An 18,808-nucleotide genomic window follows, 5' to 3' on the forward strand; every position below is an offset into this window, starting at 1 on the left:
TGGTGTTGCCATTCTCTTCAAGGTAAATTTGTATTAATTGACACTTATGTTAATACTATCTCCTATTAATATTAAGCTTCATATGATTTGGGCATTTGTCTTTTTGTTTTCAAGGTTTATATGAATTGAAATAATTACGCATATAATTATTGTATGTGCACGTCAATGAAAACTATTAGAAAAGTCATAAATTAGTTGTATGTGCACGCAATGAAAGCCAGCACTATTGACCTGAGAATAGTATTTTTTTTTTATCTCAAGAAGAGTGTTGATTGAATTGATTGGTCAGTATTGCTTGAATCAATTGATATGATATAACTTCAGAATTTTATGTGAAGCAGTGACTTGTGAATAGAAAAAAAAAAAAACTTTCCCATTTATCATATAATGTTTTGCAGACGATTATTGATGGAGTCTCTTCTTCTTCTTCTCTTGGTGGTAATAACATCGCTCCATGAAAGTAGCTACGCAGAGAATACGAGACCTGTTGTGTGTTCTTCTTCATCATGTGGTACTATCTCTAATATAAAATCTCCTTTCCGACTCACCACTGATCCATTGAGCTGTGGAGACTTAAGGTACAATCTTTCTTGTGAGAACAACATTACAGTCTTAAACTTGCCTATTCAACATGGATACACAAATAAATTTAATTATCAAAGATACTACGTACTGGAAATCAACTATAACAACTATACGATTCGAGTTGTTGATCCCAATTTTCACAAACTTCATCAAAACTATTCATCCTTCTTCACCAACATTACTTTGTCCTCTGGAGATTTCAGATTATATGATAGTTATGAAGCACGATTTGCTTTGGACACAAGAACATATAGTATTTTTCATGAAAAGTACCGAAAAGTTGCGAAAACTCTAGTGTTGGTTAACTGTGAAAGAGTAGTGAAGAATTCTTCTTACATTGATGCAACTCCTTGCATATTAAAGAGTAATAATAGCAGTTTTATTTGGTCTTATTATCTATTGGATATTGCTGAAATGAGTCCTTCTGAGTTGGAGGAGTCCTGTTGGGTACAACAAGTGAGTCTCGTAGATGAAACAAGCTTTCAAGGATCCAAACCTTCTTGTTATGTCATCAACAAGCAGCTAGCTCTAGGGTTTCAGCTTTCATGGATCCAAAGCTTTGACAAAACAGAAGGGATTCGACAAATTTGTCGCCTCAACGAAAAGTCCAACAAAGTTAGCTGTAGTTATTATTTTTCTACATGCATATTTAGAGAAACGTTCAGACCAAATGAAAGAAATCAAAAGTGTGGTAAAGATATTACCAGCAATAATTGAGAATAATGTTTTGAACATATATATTAACAAAACTGATTTGTTGCAAAAAAATTTTATGATGCAGACTCGTCCGAAATATTTTTGAGCAATGTTATGTTTTGCACAAAATGTAAGGGAAAATTATTGTTTAATCTAACATTTATAGTCCGAAATATATTTATAGTGTATGTGTTTTCCTAATCCTTTTATGGTTTTCTTTTTGTTTCTAAGAAGATTACTTATGCGATATAGGAAGGAACATATATATTGGTAAGGTTACATTTCATTCAGATATAGTTTTCATATTTATTACTTATTGTTTTATAAGGTTACTCTCATGAATATCAATTTGATGTATCATGTTGGCTTCTTTATTAAAATTTGTTGTGTTGCACTATTTGATGCACTTTTAGATTTTTTGTGCTTTTCTTGCTTAGTGCTGCCCCATAAATGTGTTAGATGAAGACCACATAATAAGCTGTAATGAGAAAGGAATTATGATTATCTTGAGTATTTTGCTTGTTATGCATTCTTTTGTTTACTTAGATATTAAGAAACAACTATTCTTAGAATAATTGGGAATGGAAACCATATATTTTTCTTCATATATATAGTGCTCCACCATTTCTTTCTTTCTATTATAATTTTGGTATGAAGTATTTTTCTTGGGATTCAAAAGGGTGAAATAAAAATATCACTTAATTACACTATGTTTTTTCATTTCTTTGATAAATAAATACTTTATCTTATATAAATATATATGTATGTTATTTACCTATATTATTATTTTTTTTATTCTGTATTTAATATGGCAGTATAGGGTCCAAAATTTTTTTGGGTGTTTTTTTAGTATTTTCTTTTCAAATTTATTTTAATACATTTTGGACACTCAAAGGGATATATTTTTTAAATAAAAATGAAAACTGTAGCAATTGTCAATAAACTTATTTATGTACACTACAATAAAAATCTAGTTATAATTTTTCATGTTCGGTGTATTATAATGTGGTTTTTCATGTTTCAGGGATGATTTTAAAAAGAAATTCATGGCAGCCAATCCTTACTTTGGAAATGCAGTGACGAGGGTGAGTATAAGGACAAGAAGAAGAAATATATGTTGTTTGACAATGAATTTAGTGTTTTATTATATTTGTAATTTTTATTAGAGTAAATGATTCTTGTTTGAATGGTTAATTATTTACTTTGTAAATCTAGTTATATATTTTTTAAGGTCAAGACGATTATAATTTTAATAAGTTTTGTTATTTTAATCTATAAATTTTTAGATTAATTTGAATATAAATGTTTCATTGAAATAATAATTTTTAATTTAAAATAACAATAAATAATTTTTTTAAAAATTAAAAATATAACTTTTAAGGTCACCCAAAGAGAGTCCTAAAAACCTTACTCAAAGACACTCAGCAAGATCTTTTAGGACTCGCGGACATTCTTTTAGGACTCGCAGTGCGAGTCCTAAAAACCTTACTTAAAGGCACTCGGCAAGATCTTTTAGGACTCGCGGACATTTTTTAGGATTCGCAGTGCGAGTCCTAAAAACATCATTTTAGGACTCGCAAAACCTTACTTAAAGGCACTCGACAAGATCTTTTAGGACTCGCGGACATTTTTTAGGACTCGCAGCGCAAGTCCTAAAAACATTATTTTGCGAGTCCTAAAAACCTTACTTAAAGGCACTCAGGCGAGTCCTAAAAACCTTAGTTTTTAACGCGAGTCCTAAAAAAATTTTTAGGACTCACAATGCTAGTCCTAAAAAACATTTTTTGTAGTAGTGGCACTGAGGGAAACCTGGGGTCAAATTCATTCATTTAAGGTAACAATTTCTGGCCTTAACTGTGTGGGTTTTCTGGTTTTCGGATGGTGTTCTTGAGCTTCAAGCTCAACTTTGAATCCTGTGGTTGATGGGGTTCTTAGCTAGACTTTGGGTGTTATTAGGTTTTTTTGGATGAGATATAGTGAGTTGTGGACTCAATTTTGACTTTGGTTGATGATTGGAGTGGGTTTTTTGAGCTTTGGCTAGGGAAAGTTCGATGGGAAAAACCTAGAAGCATGTTCTGGTTGTAGTGTTGTAGCGCTAGGTTGGGAGCGCTACAGAGCTAGGCTGCATTTTCTAGGGCTTGAGTCTCTGACTCTAGCGCTGTAGTGCCCACCTAGTAGCATTGTAGCGCTACTCAGCCTTCTGAACATGTTTTTTGGGAATTCTTTTAGGGTATTTGCTTGGGGGCTCAGGGAATGGTTTCACCACATCGTTTGGTGGGATTAGAGATCCCGAGAGCGCGAATTTGGTCCCGGGATTGTCCTTTAGAATTAAAACTCATCGAAGTACCATTTTATGGTTGTGACTAGGTGTCCACTAGGGCTCGGAATTGGATCGTGCTCGAGGGTTGCCGCTATTAGCCAAAGCACTCGGAATCAAAGGTAAGAAAGCTGCACCTTATGTGATTGTGTGGGACTAAGATTCCCTGTAATTTAATGCATATGTTGTGTGATCACAATATGCCATGTGAGCATGAAATAAATGGCCTAAGAGTGCCGGAACTGATATTTGCGGATAGGACGCGGCTCAGCCATTGGTAGCTGAGGACAGCTAAATAATCAATGAGCTCGGCTTAAGCGGGCCGAAGTCAGTGGGTTAAGCACTAGGCTCACCCTAAGTGAGACGGAGACACTGGATTGAAAAGAGGGTGCGACTGAAGGGCATCGACCCTGAGTATTATATGATGAATATTGATATGTTATCATTATTGTCTATTGATTATAACTTGTTTAATACTGAGATGAATGGCTTATGAATAATTGTTTGACCTCTCTGAGTAGATGACTGTTATGACATGCTGAACACGTGGTTAATAGATTTTGGATTATTTGATTGTCTGTACTGTTTATGCTCTGCATTATGGTTTTCTTGCTGGGCCTTAGCTCACGGTACTTCGTGGTCCAAGTAAAGGCAAGGGCAAGGTGGACCATTTATGAGTTAGAGAGCTTTGGGGCAGAATGTACATAGTCAGCTGCTCGACCGCCATGGCTGAGGGATGGTACAGGGACAAGAGAACCTATAGTGCCTATTTTTCCATTAGAGTGGCTTATGTATCAAACTATCCTTTACACCCTATTTTTGGGATCTCATGTATCAAACTTTATTTAAATGAAATTTGTCTTTTATGACCAAAATCTTTTTAACCCTAGTTTGATTATGGTTTTCGTGTCACATTTTTTAACTAAGTGACTTGACTAGCAAGTCTTGCGCCTTTATAAACACACAATGTAACGATCTTGGTTATCCAGGGCGTTACATGTAAAGTCTCACGATCTCACTCGCATATAATTCTGCGTATTGATTTAAGGTATAAGTAATATGTACTTGTATGAAGTGAGTGGACTTGGTGAGTTGATCTAATATTATCCAAGCAGAGTCGTGTTCCTTTGTGGTCCTTGGTAACCCTACACCCAAATCCATCGTTATATCTTTCCATTTCTACCTTGAAGTGGACAATGACTGTAGTAACTTATTTTGTCTCTGGTGTTCCGCCTTCATTTGTTGACAAGTCAGTGTAACGTCGTGGTTAGCCAATACTGTCACACTATGTACTTTAAATAGTGCTTAACTCAATAAACAAGTCATTAGGTCATAAACGTGCATCTAAGAGTTATTAATTGGCCAGGGTTAGAATCTTGGTCAAAAGGAATGGATATATTTTATTTAAAACGTTTAACTGTATACGGGATCCAATAAAAGTTTTTGCAAAGTTGTTTACAATTCAAAATTGTCCTTACAATTTAAAAGTTACAATCTCGGCAACCTAAGCGACAAAAATAAGGTTAAACACTCGTTCCCCTGAGAAACACTTTGGCCTTGGTGGTCATGCGGCTGCATATGTACACATCGCCATCTAAGCTCTCCACTCAAAGCTGGGTAAGCTTTTCTTTCCCTTTACCTGCACCACAAGCACCCGTGAGCCAAAGCTCAACAATAAAATTTATTACTGCAGGTATACAAGTATTAATAAGTAATCATTCTGGTGCTTGTAGCCCTAATCAGATATGAATTTTAAGTCATTCTAGGGTCATGCGCTCTGGATTAATGACTACTAAGTGATTATGGGGTTCTGCGCCCTGAATAGATGACTAGCAAGACATCCTGGGGTCCTGCACCATGAATAGATGACTAAGAAGACATCCTGGGCTCCAGCGAACTAAGCCATGTGACCATCAAGTCACCTGAGCCTTTGAGCCTTGGCTCTGAGTAACTAGCCATATACTAGCCAAGCGCTTTAGTTTCCTTCAACCAATAGATCGAACGAGCATATAATGCTATTTTTTATTAGATCTAATCATATCGACCAGAGTTCAATGCGCTATTGCCATTCTTCACTCATAAGTCAACTCCATACAACCAACACTTAGTGCTATTGCCGATCCTGACTGATAAGTCAGAGCTTCATGACCAGCACTTAACACCATTGCCTTTTCTAACTAATAAGTCAGTGTGTTTCTCAGATAAACCATGCATTCAAGCATTCATAATGCAACAAATATCCAAATATAGAGCAGTCAACATGCTTCAATAATAATCATGTATGTCACATAATGGGTGTAGTTTTCTTACCTCAGACTTGAGCGTAAAATAAGTTAAGATCCACCCTTGTGAACGATCCTGACCTTAGGCCCTTACTGGTCACCTAATCATAACCAAAATATGAAATCCCATCAATAAAGTGAATAATAAAAGATTCTCGGACCAAGTCCTAGCCCTCATGACCTCGAATCCTACCAAAACGGGTATTAGATTCGATACCAAGCCTTAAGGTTCAAAAATTCACGCTTAAACCAAATAAAATTAAGCCTGACTCAAAAAGAACATGCGAGTCGCGACCTGGACCTAGGGGTCACAGTGTGCCTTCCTGACAGAGAGCCCTCTTCTTGGGCTTCAGGGCGCGGGTCGCGACTTGCCCCCTACAGTCACGACGCGCCCCCCAGGCAGAACCCTCCTGGTTCTGGGATCACACGGGTCGTAACTTCCTAGTACAAGGTTGTGACTCAACCTCAAACCCAGCTATTTTCTACATTTTCTCCCATTTAAAATCCTCCAAAAACCTATCCAAACATATTAAAATCCCAAAAACAAAGTTCCCAAACATCCTAATTTCCCAAAACCATTAAAACCCCATCTCCCATTCATATCAAAACTCCTCAAAACGTAAAATCCAATCAAGGCTTAAAAGCTTAAAAACTCAAAACTAAATACTTGGATTACCTCTGATTGGGTCATTTCCCAGTTAAATCCTCCATCTAATAAGCTTGTAATCTTCCTTAGAATTGTTATGACTCTACCATTACTTGAACCTGAGTCCTAAAATTCGAGTTTCCTTCGAAAATGCAAACGACGTCAAAAAGGGATAACGGGAGAGAGAGAGAGAGAGAACATTCTTTTATGTTTCTGACAGGTTACTTCAAGCTTAAGTAACCTCAAGCAAATACTAATGCTCGGGGTCCCAAAAATGTCCCCCGAGGTAAAATAGTCAAAATTCAAAGAATTAAATCCTAATCTCACTAACTCCCAATATTTCATCAAATAATCATTCCCGTTACCCAGTATCCCAGTAATGTGCTAAATACCCAATATACCCCTTGACTCACTCTTAGTCAGGTATGAGACCCGTTGTGACTTTCCCATTAGCTTGCTCCCTAGGATTATATTGTGCCGAGTAACCCAAACATATCCACATAATAATGTGGTCACACACACATGTATCACATATATGCCAAATATACCAAAAACCGGCCAAATTGCAACAATTATCCAATTAAACAGAAATGGCCCCACGTGCATATTTAATACACTAAAATATGCAGATCAAGTCATATTATAATATAACTCACATAATCACATATTGATACACATATATATATATATTATATAATCACATAATCTCCATAATTTTCCATCCTGGCCCCCTAATGAAGGTCCTAAGCCTTATTAGGAAATTCGGGACGTTACAACTATCCCTTCCTTACAGAAATTTGGTCCTTGAGATTTTACCTGAACAGCTCGAGATACTGACTCTACATGTTTGACTCTAGCTCCCAATTCGCTTCCTCGACCTTCACATTCCTCCATAATACCTTAACCAAAGGTATAGTTTTATATCTCAGGACCTTTTACTTTTCTATCTAGTATCATGACTGGCAGTTCCTTATAGGAGAGATTTGCCTCAAGCTCCAGATCCTCATAACTCAGCACATGAGTCACATCTGACACATACTTTCAAAGAGATAAAATGTGAAATACATTATCCATGGCCAACAATGCTAGAGGTAAGGCTAAGCTTTAGGCCACCTGACCAATCCTTTCTAGGATCTAAAATGGACCTACGAATCTAGGGCTTGGCTTGCCCTTCTTCCCAAATCTTTTCACCCCTTTCCATGGTGAGACTCTAAGGAAAACATAGTCTCCCACTTGGAACTCCACGTTCCTGCGTTTGGGATCAGCATAACTTTTATGTTTGCTTTCAGAAGCGAGCATCCGAGATCTGATCTTATCAATGGCCTCATTGGTCCTCTGAACTGCCTTAGAACCCAAGTATCTCCTTTCTCCTGTCTCATCCCAATGAATGGGAGATTTTCATTTCCTACCATAAAACATCTCATTAGGAGCCGCCCCATTGGTCGACTAATAGTTGTTGTTGTAGGAAAACTCTATCAAAGATAGATACTTACTCCAGGATCCACCAAAGTCTGGCACACGTGATCGCAGGATGTACTCTAATATCTGGATCGTCCTCTCAGATTGTCCATCTTTCTGAGGATGATAAGCGGTACTAAACTTCAACTGTGTATCCATGGCCCTCTGCAAACTTCCCCAAAACTTAGAATTGAATGTGGGGTCCCGATCTGACACGATCGACCTCGGTGCCCCATGAAGGCACACAATCTCTCTCACATAGAGATCTGCGTACTGGTCAACTGTATAAGTTGTCCTCACTGATAAGAAGTGAGCTAAATTGGTATATCGATCCATGATAACGCACACTAAATCATATTGACCAACAATCCTAGGTAATCCCACTACGAAATCCATCGTGATGTCCTCCCATTTCCATTATAGGATCTTCAGAGGCTGTAATAGCCCTGCTGGTCTCTAATGCTCTGCCTTGACCTGTTGACACGTCAAGCACTTAGCCACGTACTCTGTCACATCCCTCCTCATCCCAGGCCACCAATACAGTGATCTCACATCCTAATACATCTTCGTGGTGCCTGCATGCAAAGAGTAAGGAGTAGTATGAGATTCATCCTGAATCTCCCGCCTCATAACAGTGTCCATTGGAACACAAATCTGGCCTTCGTATCTCAGCAAGCCCACTTCTGACACTGTATAATCTCTGGACACTGCAGCTAGAACATCCTCTCTATTCTTGGTCAGTTGTGGATCACCCAACTGACCTTCTTTTATTCTTTCCAACAATGTAGACTGCAGCGTAATGCTGGCCAACTGGCCTACCAACAACTCTATGCCTGCTTTGGTATTATAAAAAGAGGTATTTGGTGTAGTGCACCCTATCAACTCGCACTCCGTGTGCTAAACGCTGCACCCGGCCCCTTGCCGTTCCCGGCCTTCGCCGCTCCATCATTAAAATATACACATAATATACTAAACGGATATTATAACACACATAAATTCAGTCAAAGGGTCATGCCCCGCAACACAATCACATAGGGCCGAACCCTGCACACAAGCTCTATGGGAAAAATAGTTTTCTTACCTGTGTCCCGAGCTTCCTAAGCACCAATGTCCCGAGCACAGTTCCCTAATCCGAGCCTCGCCGAAAACCTAGTCACAACGCATTAACAATTTCATCCATCAAGTTCTAATCCACTAAGTAGTTTCGAGCAATAATTCTAATCTCCGGACCTTGAATTCTATCAATCGGGGTGATAAAATCCATCCCGAGCCTTAGCAATTAGGTTCCCAAGTCAAAACCCACAAGTCACCCTGCACCTTGGGCTAGGGTCGCGGCCCAACCCCTCAAGGGCCGCATCTAGCCTAAAAAAAGTGGCTAACACCCCCCTGGACACACACACGGGCCACGACATGCTTGGCCAAGCGCCGCGCCGCGCCTCAAGCTCCATGGCCTTCCCAAGCCTCGCGTGCACATGGGCTGCGGCATGCCCCTCCTAGGGCCGCGACCCTCGCCTCCAAACCCAGAAAAACCATTTTTTACCCTGCAATTCCTTCGAGCCAACACCTCCAAAATCACCTCAACCCAACACTTAAACCCAAAATTCATACTTATGCAACCTAAGCATCCCAACAAACTCAAGAACCAATTCCTACACCCATCAAGCAATCAAAACAAATCCTAGAATCCAAACCATGCATGTCTAATTCCTAACACCCAATGTCAACAGAATTTAGTTGCAAATCAACATAACTAAACATATTAAGAAACTTACCTTTGCTTAATTAAGTTCTGAGGTAATCCTCTAGGTTCCAAGCTTTAATCTCCCCAAAATCCCAGCTCCACTTCTTAGTCTTTAGCTTGATTCACCAAGAGTTTTCCCCAAGCTTCAAATGCAGAGAAAATCTTTCAAAGAGAGGTGAAGGAAGAGATAGAGTCGGTTTAGAGAAATATGGGAGTATCCTATTTTTGTTTTATTTAACTTAAGTCTATGTGGTTACCTCAAGGCTCGAGGTACCAAAACATCCCCGAGGGAAAAATGGTAAATTTCCCCAATATTCCCTCCCAGACATTCTAACCTCAAATATATCTCCAAATATTTATTTCCAAAACCCGAAAACCCCATAAAATGTCTCATACCCAGTATACCCCTCGACTCGCCCCGAGTCGGATTCTCAACCCCGTTGTTACTTTCTGACCAACGGCTCCCTAGAACTATCTCGGATCGTGCTACATAGATATATCCCAAACATATCACATTTATGCCCTCAACGGCTAAAATATCAAACATGCCCCTAACATCCAAACGGGGCTCACATGCATATTTAATTCAACTAAACATGCATCTCTATCACATATTCACATAAATTCACATATTATAACAATAATTCACTTATTGCCCTCCAAGCACACTAATCAAGGCCCCAAGCCTTATTAGCATATTTGGGTTGTTACATCTAGGCTGAGAAAATTCCCACCATCCTCAGAGAGCCTTGCATGGGCCCGTACGAAGGTACTATGGACCCAAAGTATCACCTAGACTCCTTCAATAACTTGATGAGGTTAAGAGGGGTCAACAACAGAGCAAAATTCCATTTCTTTGTTGTTACACATAAAGGTGTTACATACAAGTGGTTCAAGAGGTTAAGGCCAGGAATAATCAGATCGTGGCAGTAATTCTCTGGCAAATTTCTTCAGAAGCACCGTGCGGTCTATGATTACGTTATGCCGATTACCAGCCTCGCTAACATAAAGCAAGGCGAAAATGTATATCTTAAGAACTATATCCATAGGTTCAATATGGAAGCAACAAAGGTGGGAAGTTTAACCAAAGCGGAGCTCAAGATGGCTATTACAGCTGGAGTTCATTCAGGAAGCAAGTTATGGGGTAACATACTCAAAAGAGAAGTTTTGAATTTAGATGATTTCTTCGAAAGAGCACAGAAGAACATACGTGTGGAAGAGGACCATAAGAACTCGCATGTTGAAGAAAGCGAACCTTCCTCCAGTCGCCCCACTACCAATACGTTTGAAGATTCCATATAGAAGGGGACGTCGTGCTAGAATGGTCGCTGACCAAGTTTAAAGTTGGACGAGGGCCATCTAGCCATAAAAGTCCACCCGAGAGGAGATCACCTCAAAAGTCGTAAAAGGGTCTCAAAGTAGACGCTTGCTAAAAGGGTCTCAAAGTAGACACTTGCAAAAAGGGTCTCAAAGTAGACGCTTGCTAAAAGGGTCTCAAAGTAGATGCTTGCAAAAGGGTCTCAAAGTAGACGCTCGCAAAAAGGGTCTCAAAGTAGACGCTTGCCAAAAAGGGTCTCAAAGAAGATGCTTGCAAAAAGGGTCTAAAAGAAGACGCTTGCAAAAATAGTACTATGCCTAATGACGAGAAGGACGCTTCTTGCAAGATATAATAAGCACGCGCAAAAATATATACAAGGATAACTAGAGCCCAATGGGTCAACATATCCTTATAGATACAATTAAGGTGAACCAAAGAGAGACCTATCGAACCCCTTCGCATGGGCTCAAAAGGAACTCGGGCATAATAATATTGCAAAAAAAGAAAGAGAAAAGTCTACAAGAACGCCTAAAGGCCTCCCTATAGACTGGGGGGGCAAGTGTGGATACCAAAAATCCACACTAAATGAAAAAAATACATGATCCCGTATTGAAATGAGTAAGGGTCTGCGAACGTGAAAGAATTGACCCAAAAAGCAACACAAGCTAAGTTATAGAGTTCAGGCTAGCCTAGAACCTAAGGCCTAAATGCTCATATGAGGATGGGGCACATTGCGCAAAATAACTTCTATAGAAGCTAGAAGAAAACGTAACACACTCCCGAGGTAGTCCCAAGAGACCACGTATCAAATGATGGAATCTTCGATCCTCACGATAGTGGCTACATCCTAGACATGCCCATCTCGCACATATTCACCATGCTGCACCATGCCTCGCGAGGCCGCCCGTGCACCAATTTGCCTCGCCCAAGCGCCATCTCGCGCAGATGCTCCAGCAGCCTTGCCCAGGCAGCGTTTCGCCCAGATGCACCAGCAGCCTCACCCAGGTAGCGTCTCGCGCATATGCTCCAGCAGCCTCGCCCAGGCAGCGTCTCGCGCAGGTGCTTTAGCAGCCTCACCCAGGCAGCATCTCACGTAGATGCTCCAGCAGCCTCGCCTAGGCAGCGTCTCGCGCAAGTGCTCCAGCAACCTCGCCCAGGTAGCGTCTCGTGCAGGAGTTCCAGCAGCCTCGCCTAGGCAGCGTCTCACGCAGATGGTCTAGAAGCCTCGCCCAGGCAGCGTCTCGCGTAGGTGCTCCAGTAGCCTCACCCAGGCGCCGTCTCGTTCAGGTGCTCCAGCAACCTCGCCCAGCAAGCGTCTCGCACAGGTGCACCAACAGGCCTCGCGCCTCACGCAGCCACAACCCCTGCCTCGACCAAGTGCCATCTCATGCAAGTGCACCAGTGGCGTCGCCCATGAGTCTCATGCCAAGTGAGGTGCACCCCGCCTCGTCCATATGCCATGCACCACCATGGTCTCACGGCCCCCAAGGTGCATCAAACCACCATGGTCTCGCGCCTCACATACTCGTATGGGGTCTAAGACCTCTTGGAGGAGCGTACGAGGACCAATAGGAGGGACCCAAGAACTATTTGGTAACAAGTCAATAGTGGTGTAGATGACTGAGTATATCCTTCATGTTAACACACAAGCGTTCTTACACTTTGTAGACCGTGGGATAGCTTTGAGCAAATACATGCCTTGGAGATGCTAGCATAACCATCAGGCACAAAGCACCCGTACGTGTACGGGTGCAAGACGCACGGCCATGAGGAGGACAGAAGCGTGACCCTAACATCTATCTAACACAAGTAGTGGAGGTACGAATTTGTATAGAGAGTGGAAGCACTACATGCAAGCCTCTGACTATGTACCAGGCCAAAACCATGACCTTCTGCTCCACCACGACCTATGCCACTACCCTGAAAATGTACCTATGTACAATCTTATCCCTTGGGACCACAATGTATGAGGAGTCGTTAGAGCTCCAACATAAATAGATCATCACCCCTCCAGAAAAGGGGTTGGAAAACTCATTGTGCACTCAGGCTATTAAGAAATATACAAAGGCTCATTCCATTGTGGATCTGTGTTTACTTTTCCTTAACTTTATTCTAAGTTCTTATCTAAATATCTCCATACATATCTTTGAGTTTTCTGATCTAATTTGCTTGACGAGATTTCACCGTCAACAATAAACATAACATTATTATTTATAAACTGGCGTTAAACTGGTCATTTTCTCTTCCATAGGATCCCCCCAAGCCATACACACCCTCACATTGGAACTCCCCACATTACCACGCGTGCCACAGAAAAATCCTATTTGCTATTTGGAAGGGAAAGTAAAGGGGTGAGCTAAAAGCCCAGTAAGGAAGTACAAATAACACCCAAGTATACACACAAACACATGTTCATATTCATACATCGTTACACATCCTAAACATCGTTATCATAACCATCATCATCATAAACATAATCATTACAAACATTATCATCACAAGCGTCATCATCATATACATAATCATCATGAACGTTATCATCATAACCATCATCATCATCATAACTTTGTGAACATAGCCCGCTAACTTGCCCATGTCACATCTTGAGGTAGATAGGATCTCTGGTCCTTGAATCACCTCGGCACGCCCGCCCTATGAGTTACGTCTTTATATCCTTCGCAACACGGGTTACGTCTTCATATTCTTAGTAATTCCTTTGGTGTGTCGCATTCATCACGTTAACAACGATTACATATCATACAGCATTCAAATCACATACAATCTACTCGCATCATACACAAAGGAACTTTCATGATTTATCAACATCATCACAAAATATCATTTCATACTTCATATCGCAAAATGTATCATCGTACATAGCATTCTATTATACAAACAATCTTACCGTTCACAACATAAATAAACAAAATTCTATCTAACTTCCTTACCTCAAGTCCAAGCAAAGCAAAAACTGACAAACTTCACAACGAACCTATAACCATAATCAAATAGCATTTTTTTTAGCATCACATAATACTTTCTTGTGCCCAACTTATATACCCCATGTGTGCATGGGTGGACACATGGTGAAAACTACTCATAATTTCCAAATATGCATATTTACACATAAAATCACCCAAAGAATAATGCAAATTATACCTATGTTACATGCATGGTTTTTAAATAAAAATCATATGGTTGAATATTAGATACATTTTTTAACATAAAAGTTCATCTGCATGCGACATGTATACGTGAGAACGTTGTTAAAAAGTGACGTTAGAAACGATAATTCCTATGCGCTTATTTCTATCATTTTCAAAATAAGGATTTAGCAACATACTTTCTTACCATTATTTATTTCTTTTAAAATCATTAAGTTGATTAAACCTCTTTTAAACATTATTTTTATTTCATAAAAATTATTTATTTAGCCATTTAAAGATATAATAAATCCATTTATGATTTTTAAATTACTTAGAAATAATAAAGGCTTGAAATTATTTAAAATACTTATAATTATCATGTTTCCTTAGAAAATAACAATTTTATTGAAATTAATAAAATTACAAACCCATGCGAGAAAATATAAATTTTAGGTCTGGGAAAAAATATATTTTATTTATATTATTTTAAGACTAAATTTTACGTAGAATAAATTCATAAGTGATAATCAAATAATTAATTTTAATTTATTAAACTAAACTTTCAACCACCATTTAATTTATTTAAAAATCACAAGTGAAATTACCTCAACATTTTCTTAATTAAAATGAAGAAAATCATATGTATTAAAATGAACACTCATGGTTACATTAAAAATATCACTTTTAATATTTACATAGTTTAGTGTATTAATTTATTTCAACATACACACAAAATTCCTTTCATTTGAAAGACAACTTCTCATTTTACCAAAAAAATTCCAGCAACAATATATACTTTCAAAAAATCACCATCTTGATTTTAAAAACTAATATTTACTCTAAAAATATAAAAAAAATTGTAGTAATTTATTTGAGTAAAAAATATCGTTTTAATGTATATTAAAATTTCATTTAAGTTCTTAAAAACATCATAGCACTTGCAAAATTATTTAAGCATGCAAAAATATTATTCTCATTATATTTCACACCATTTATACACAAAAATCAGCAAGTATTTAAAGTCATGAAAATCATCATGCCTCACAAAATTCACACATTAATCATGCATGTTTAATCAACACAATTCAAACACAAACCCTATCATGTTTCTACACCTCTTTTAATTATTTTAATGTTACCATTAGCATACAATAATTCATCAACCACCTTAAAAAATACTCACAAATCATAAAAAAAATAATCATCTTTAACCTTGTCTTGAATATAACTCTTAAGATATTTCTATCATGCAAGTATTCCAAGGGAGAACAAAACTAACATATACCCATTTAAAATCTCACAAACAACCTATCATGTTTCTAAGATCTTTAATTGACATAAAAACATAAAAAAAAACAATCATGCTTTGAACACCACCCCTAGGCCGAAACCCTCATAGCCCAAAATAATCATATCCCTTCAATAAAAAAATGAAAACACCCATCATCATATTTAGTAGATCACAAACTAAAAACCTTGCATGCTTTTACACAAAACCTTAAAAATCAAACAACATCAACTATTACCATGCTTCTTATAACAAACCTTCTCACCAAAAATCAATAAGAAACAAATCATTGTACCATCATCTCATGTAGACCAAGAATACAAAAAAAAGGGCTAAGGGTTCATTACCTGTCTTGATTGTAAAATCAAGAACACCCAAAGTGAACAATACTCAAACTATATCACCCCTAGTTCAAGCCTAGGGTTTTCAAAAACCCACATGAAGAGAAGAAGAAAACCAACAACACAAACAAACTCTAGTAAAAAAAAATACTAGAATCTAAAGAAGGGAATTTATAAACCATAAACATAAAGAGACATACCCTAGGATTGAACCCTTCTTCTTCTCCTTTTTTTCCTTCTTCTTCTCTTTCTCTCACTAGCTCGCCCACTCTCTCTCTCCTTCACGTTTTGTTTTTCCTCCTCCTTCTCTTTAGAAAATGGCAGCCTCTCTCTCCCTTTCTCTCTCTAGTCGTTGATCCCAAATGAGCATAATGATCTTTTCCCTTTTTCCTTCCCTCTTTATTCTAACCTAGCCAAAATAGCCTAAGGGAAAAACTTGTAAGTTTCCTAATTATGTCTATTTTCTTTTATTTTAATTTTATTTGATTTTATCTTACTTGGTAGAAAAAATAAAAATGACAACCTCCATTCCCATTATAGTTATTGTCTTCATTTTAGTTGCCAAATAAAATAGGAATAAAATCACTCACCTTCCCACTATGCTCACACGTTCACACTCTCCCTTTCCCTTCTTTTATTTTTTTTCTATTAATTAATTAAATATATCTAATATAAGGAAACTATAAAGTGTGTAGAAAATTCTACACAAGTGCACCATGCAACCATTCACATGCACACACTCAATAACTAGGGTGTATCACTGCCTACCATGCACCTTGGTGCATTCAATCAAAACTCAATTATTCACATATTAAAATAAATAAATAAACAATTTACAATTAAATTCACAAAAATTCTACCAAACATTCCTAACAATTAATTTAAACATATAATAAAATAATTCACACACTTAACAATGAAATAAAATAAAGCACAAAATTTGAATAAATAAAAAAAAATTGGTGCGCTACATAAGCCTGAAGGCAATCGTTTTAATCCCATGGGATTGTTACATAATATTTTAAAAAAAAACTAATAGTTACAATAAAATCTTGAAAAAATGCCATAGAGCCCCGTCAGCACGCTCCACTGAGGTACCCTCCTCACCGTTTCCCTCTACCGCTCTGGAAGCCTCACCAGTCTCCGAGGGTTCCTGCGAAAACTGAATCTTGAATCTAGTAAGATACGGATCCCACAGCTCAGGCTACATGAAAGAGATGTTCCCGTCCTGGTTGAAAACCCAGCAACGGTAAAGCATCTCCTCCATTGTCGACAAGGACATTGCAGCTTCCTCTTTGACCTTAGCCTCAGCCTCGATCAACTTCTCTTTGAGTTCATCATTCTCGGCCTGAAGCTGACCAGGACGGTACCTTGCTTCCACGACCTGAGCCTGAGAGGTGGACAATGCGACCTTCGCAGACTACTTGCCCACTTGAGAATAAATGAGAGCAGCTTTGGCAGCATGATCACTCTCTTGAGCAACACTCAGGGCGACTCGGGCGACCTGCTCGTTCTCTTGGGCAACAATTAAGGCACCTCATAGTTCCTTGTTCCTGGCTTTAACACGAGCTATGCTTTGGTATTGAGCCAAGACAGACTGCAGAGTAACGAAGCAAGTCAACAAAAAAAAAACACATAATAAAGAAAAAGAAGAGGAAAGGTTAGAAGTGGGAAAAGGACTCATGGTGAGGTTCATCCCCATAGCAGATTTGAGGACGTCTTCCGGGCTGCGCTCTTCTATGGCCCTTAGATCCCTAGCACTAGCTTTGTACGCATGGCCCACCATGTGACTCGTCGTCTCATACACGATACCCGAAAAGCCTCAAGGTTCTTGTCCAGATCGTGGGCTTCGACTGGTATCCAGGCGAGAGGAATCTCACTTCGAACGAGGGCCTAGGTTTGAATCACTTGGGGATGTGAGGAAGGCATATGTCAAGGAGCGGGAGGAGGAGCTTGCTGTATAGTGATAGTTATTACCAGAGCTAGGGGGAGTTCTCTTGGTGGATGTTCACGAGCAGTGCTTGCACCTTTACCCATAGGAGGGGATTTTGTGGTACCCCCCATCTTAAGGGTGTTCTTCTTTGCCACCCTGGGCCTTTTTACCTCGGGACCAGCTTTGGACCCTTTGGCCCTGAAGGCACTTCTTAAATCTGGAGCTCTCGACAACTCCATCTCTTCCCCTAAAAAAAAAAGGAAGAGCGAATAGAGGATTCAATACATAGGAGTAATGCCTCAAAGGTATTATAAATTCAGGTAATGCTTCAAAGGTACTATAAATGCAAGAATCCTACCCTCCAGGCTAGTGGAGGAATCTATTACTATCAGCTCAGGTGTATTGAACGGGCTAGGCACAACCTCCAACTCTGGGATTAATGGAGGGGAAAGTGAATCTATGGTTACGAACTCCTAGATCCTAGGGGGTTCGGGTCCTTCCTCAAGGATGGACTCATCTACGTACTGCCTAAAACCTGGAGCAAATGAACCCTCGAGCAAGGAAGGCCAGGTCCTATGGTTTTTCCCATACTCTTCAAAGATGGTGGATCTAAAGTTTAATGTGTTATAAACTACGACGGTGCCTTTGGGATAGCTATGATCATAGTGTACCACAAAATGATCCCAACATTAGAGAAGGGTTACGTTTAGGTCTGGATTGGTAGGGTGATAGCTAACGAGCTGGTTAGGGTTAAAATGGATTAGCCTATAGCTGGCAGTAGCCCAATCTAATTCTCTGAAAATGTATTGGTTACCTTGGCCGGAAGGCCTGGCTGCTGCCCCTGACGCAGCTAGTTCAGGATTGGGCCCTTAATTATCTTCAGGACGTCATCTATTTCGCAACAACGGTGCAACTTCTTCTTCCTCCTCGGTGTCCCCTTGAGAAGAGGGGAGCTCAGGGATGACAGGAAGTGAAGCTCGGGTCCTCAGAGCTAATGTGTGACCCTTTCCGATCAATTTGCAGGCCACCAGAGTGGCATCGTTCACGACCTAGCGAT

The 18,808-nt window shown here is 39.2% G+C and overlaps 1 protein-coding gene across 1 annotated transcript; it reads left to right on the forward strand.

Moving 5' to 3' along the window:
• The first annotated feature begins 373 nt into the window (after positions 1-373).
• On the forward strand, positions 374-1,731 carry LOC133832771 (uncharacterized). The gene is made up of 4 exons (XM_062263073.1): positions 374-1,276; positions 1,367-1,411; positions 1,516-1,609; positions 1,719-1,731. The coding sequence occupies exons 1-4, from the start codon at positions 388-390 to the stop codon at positions 1,729-1,731; spliced, it is 1,041 nt and encodes a 346-aa protein (XP_062119057.1). The 5' UTR covers positions 374-387.
• The last annotated feature ends 17,077 nt before the right edge of the window (positions 1,732-18,808 follow it).

This window comes from Humulus lupulus, chromosome 4 (assembly GCF_963169125.1).
Source record: "Humulus lupulus chromosome 4, drHumLupu1.1, whole genome shotgun sequence".
NCBI classification, from domain to species: Eukaryota; Viridiplantae; Streptophyta; class Magnoliopsida; order Rosales; family Cannabaceae; genus Humulus; species Humulus lupulus.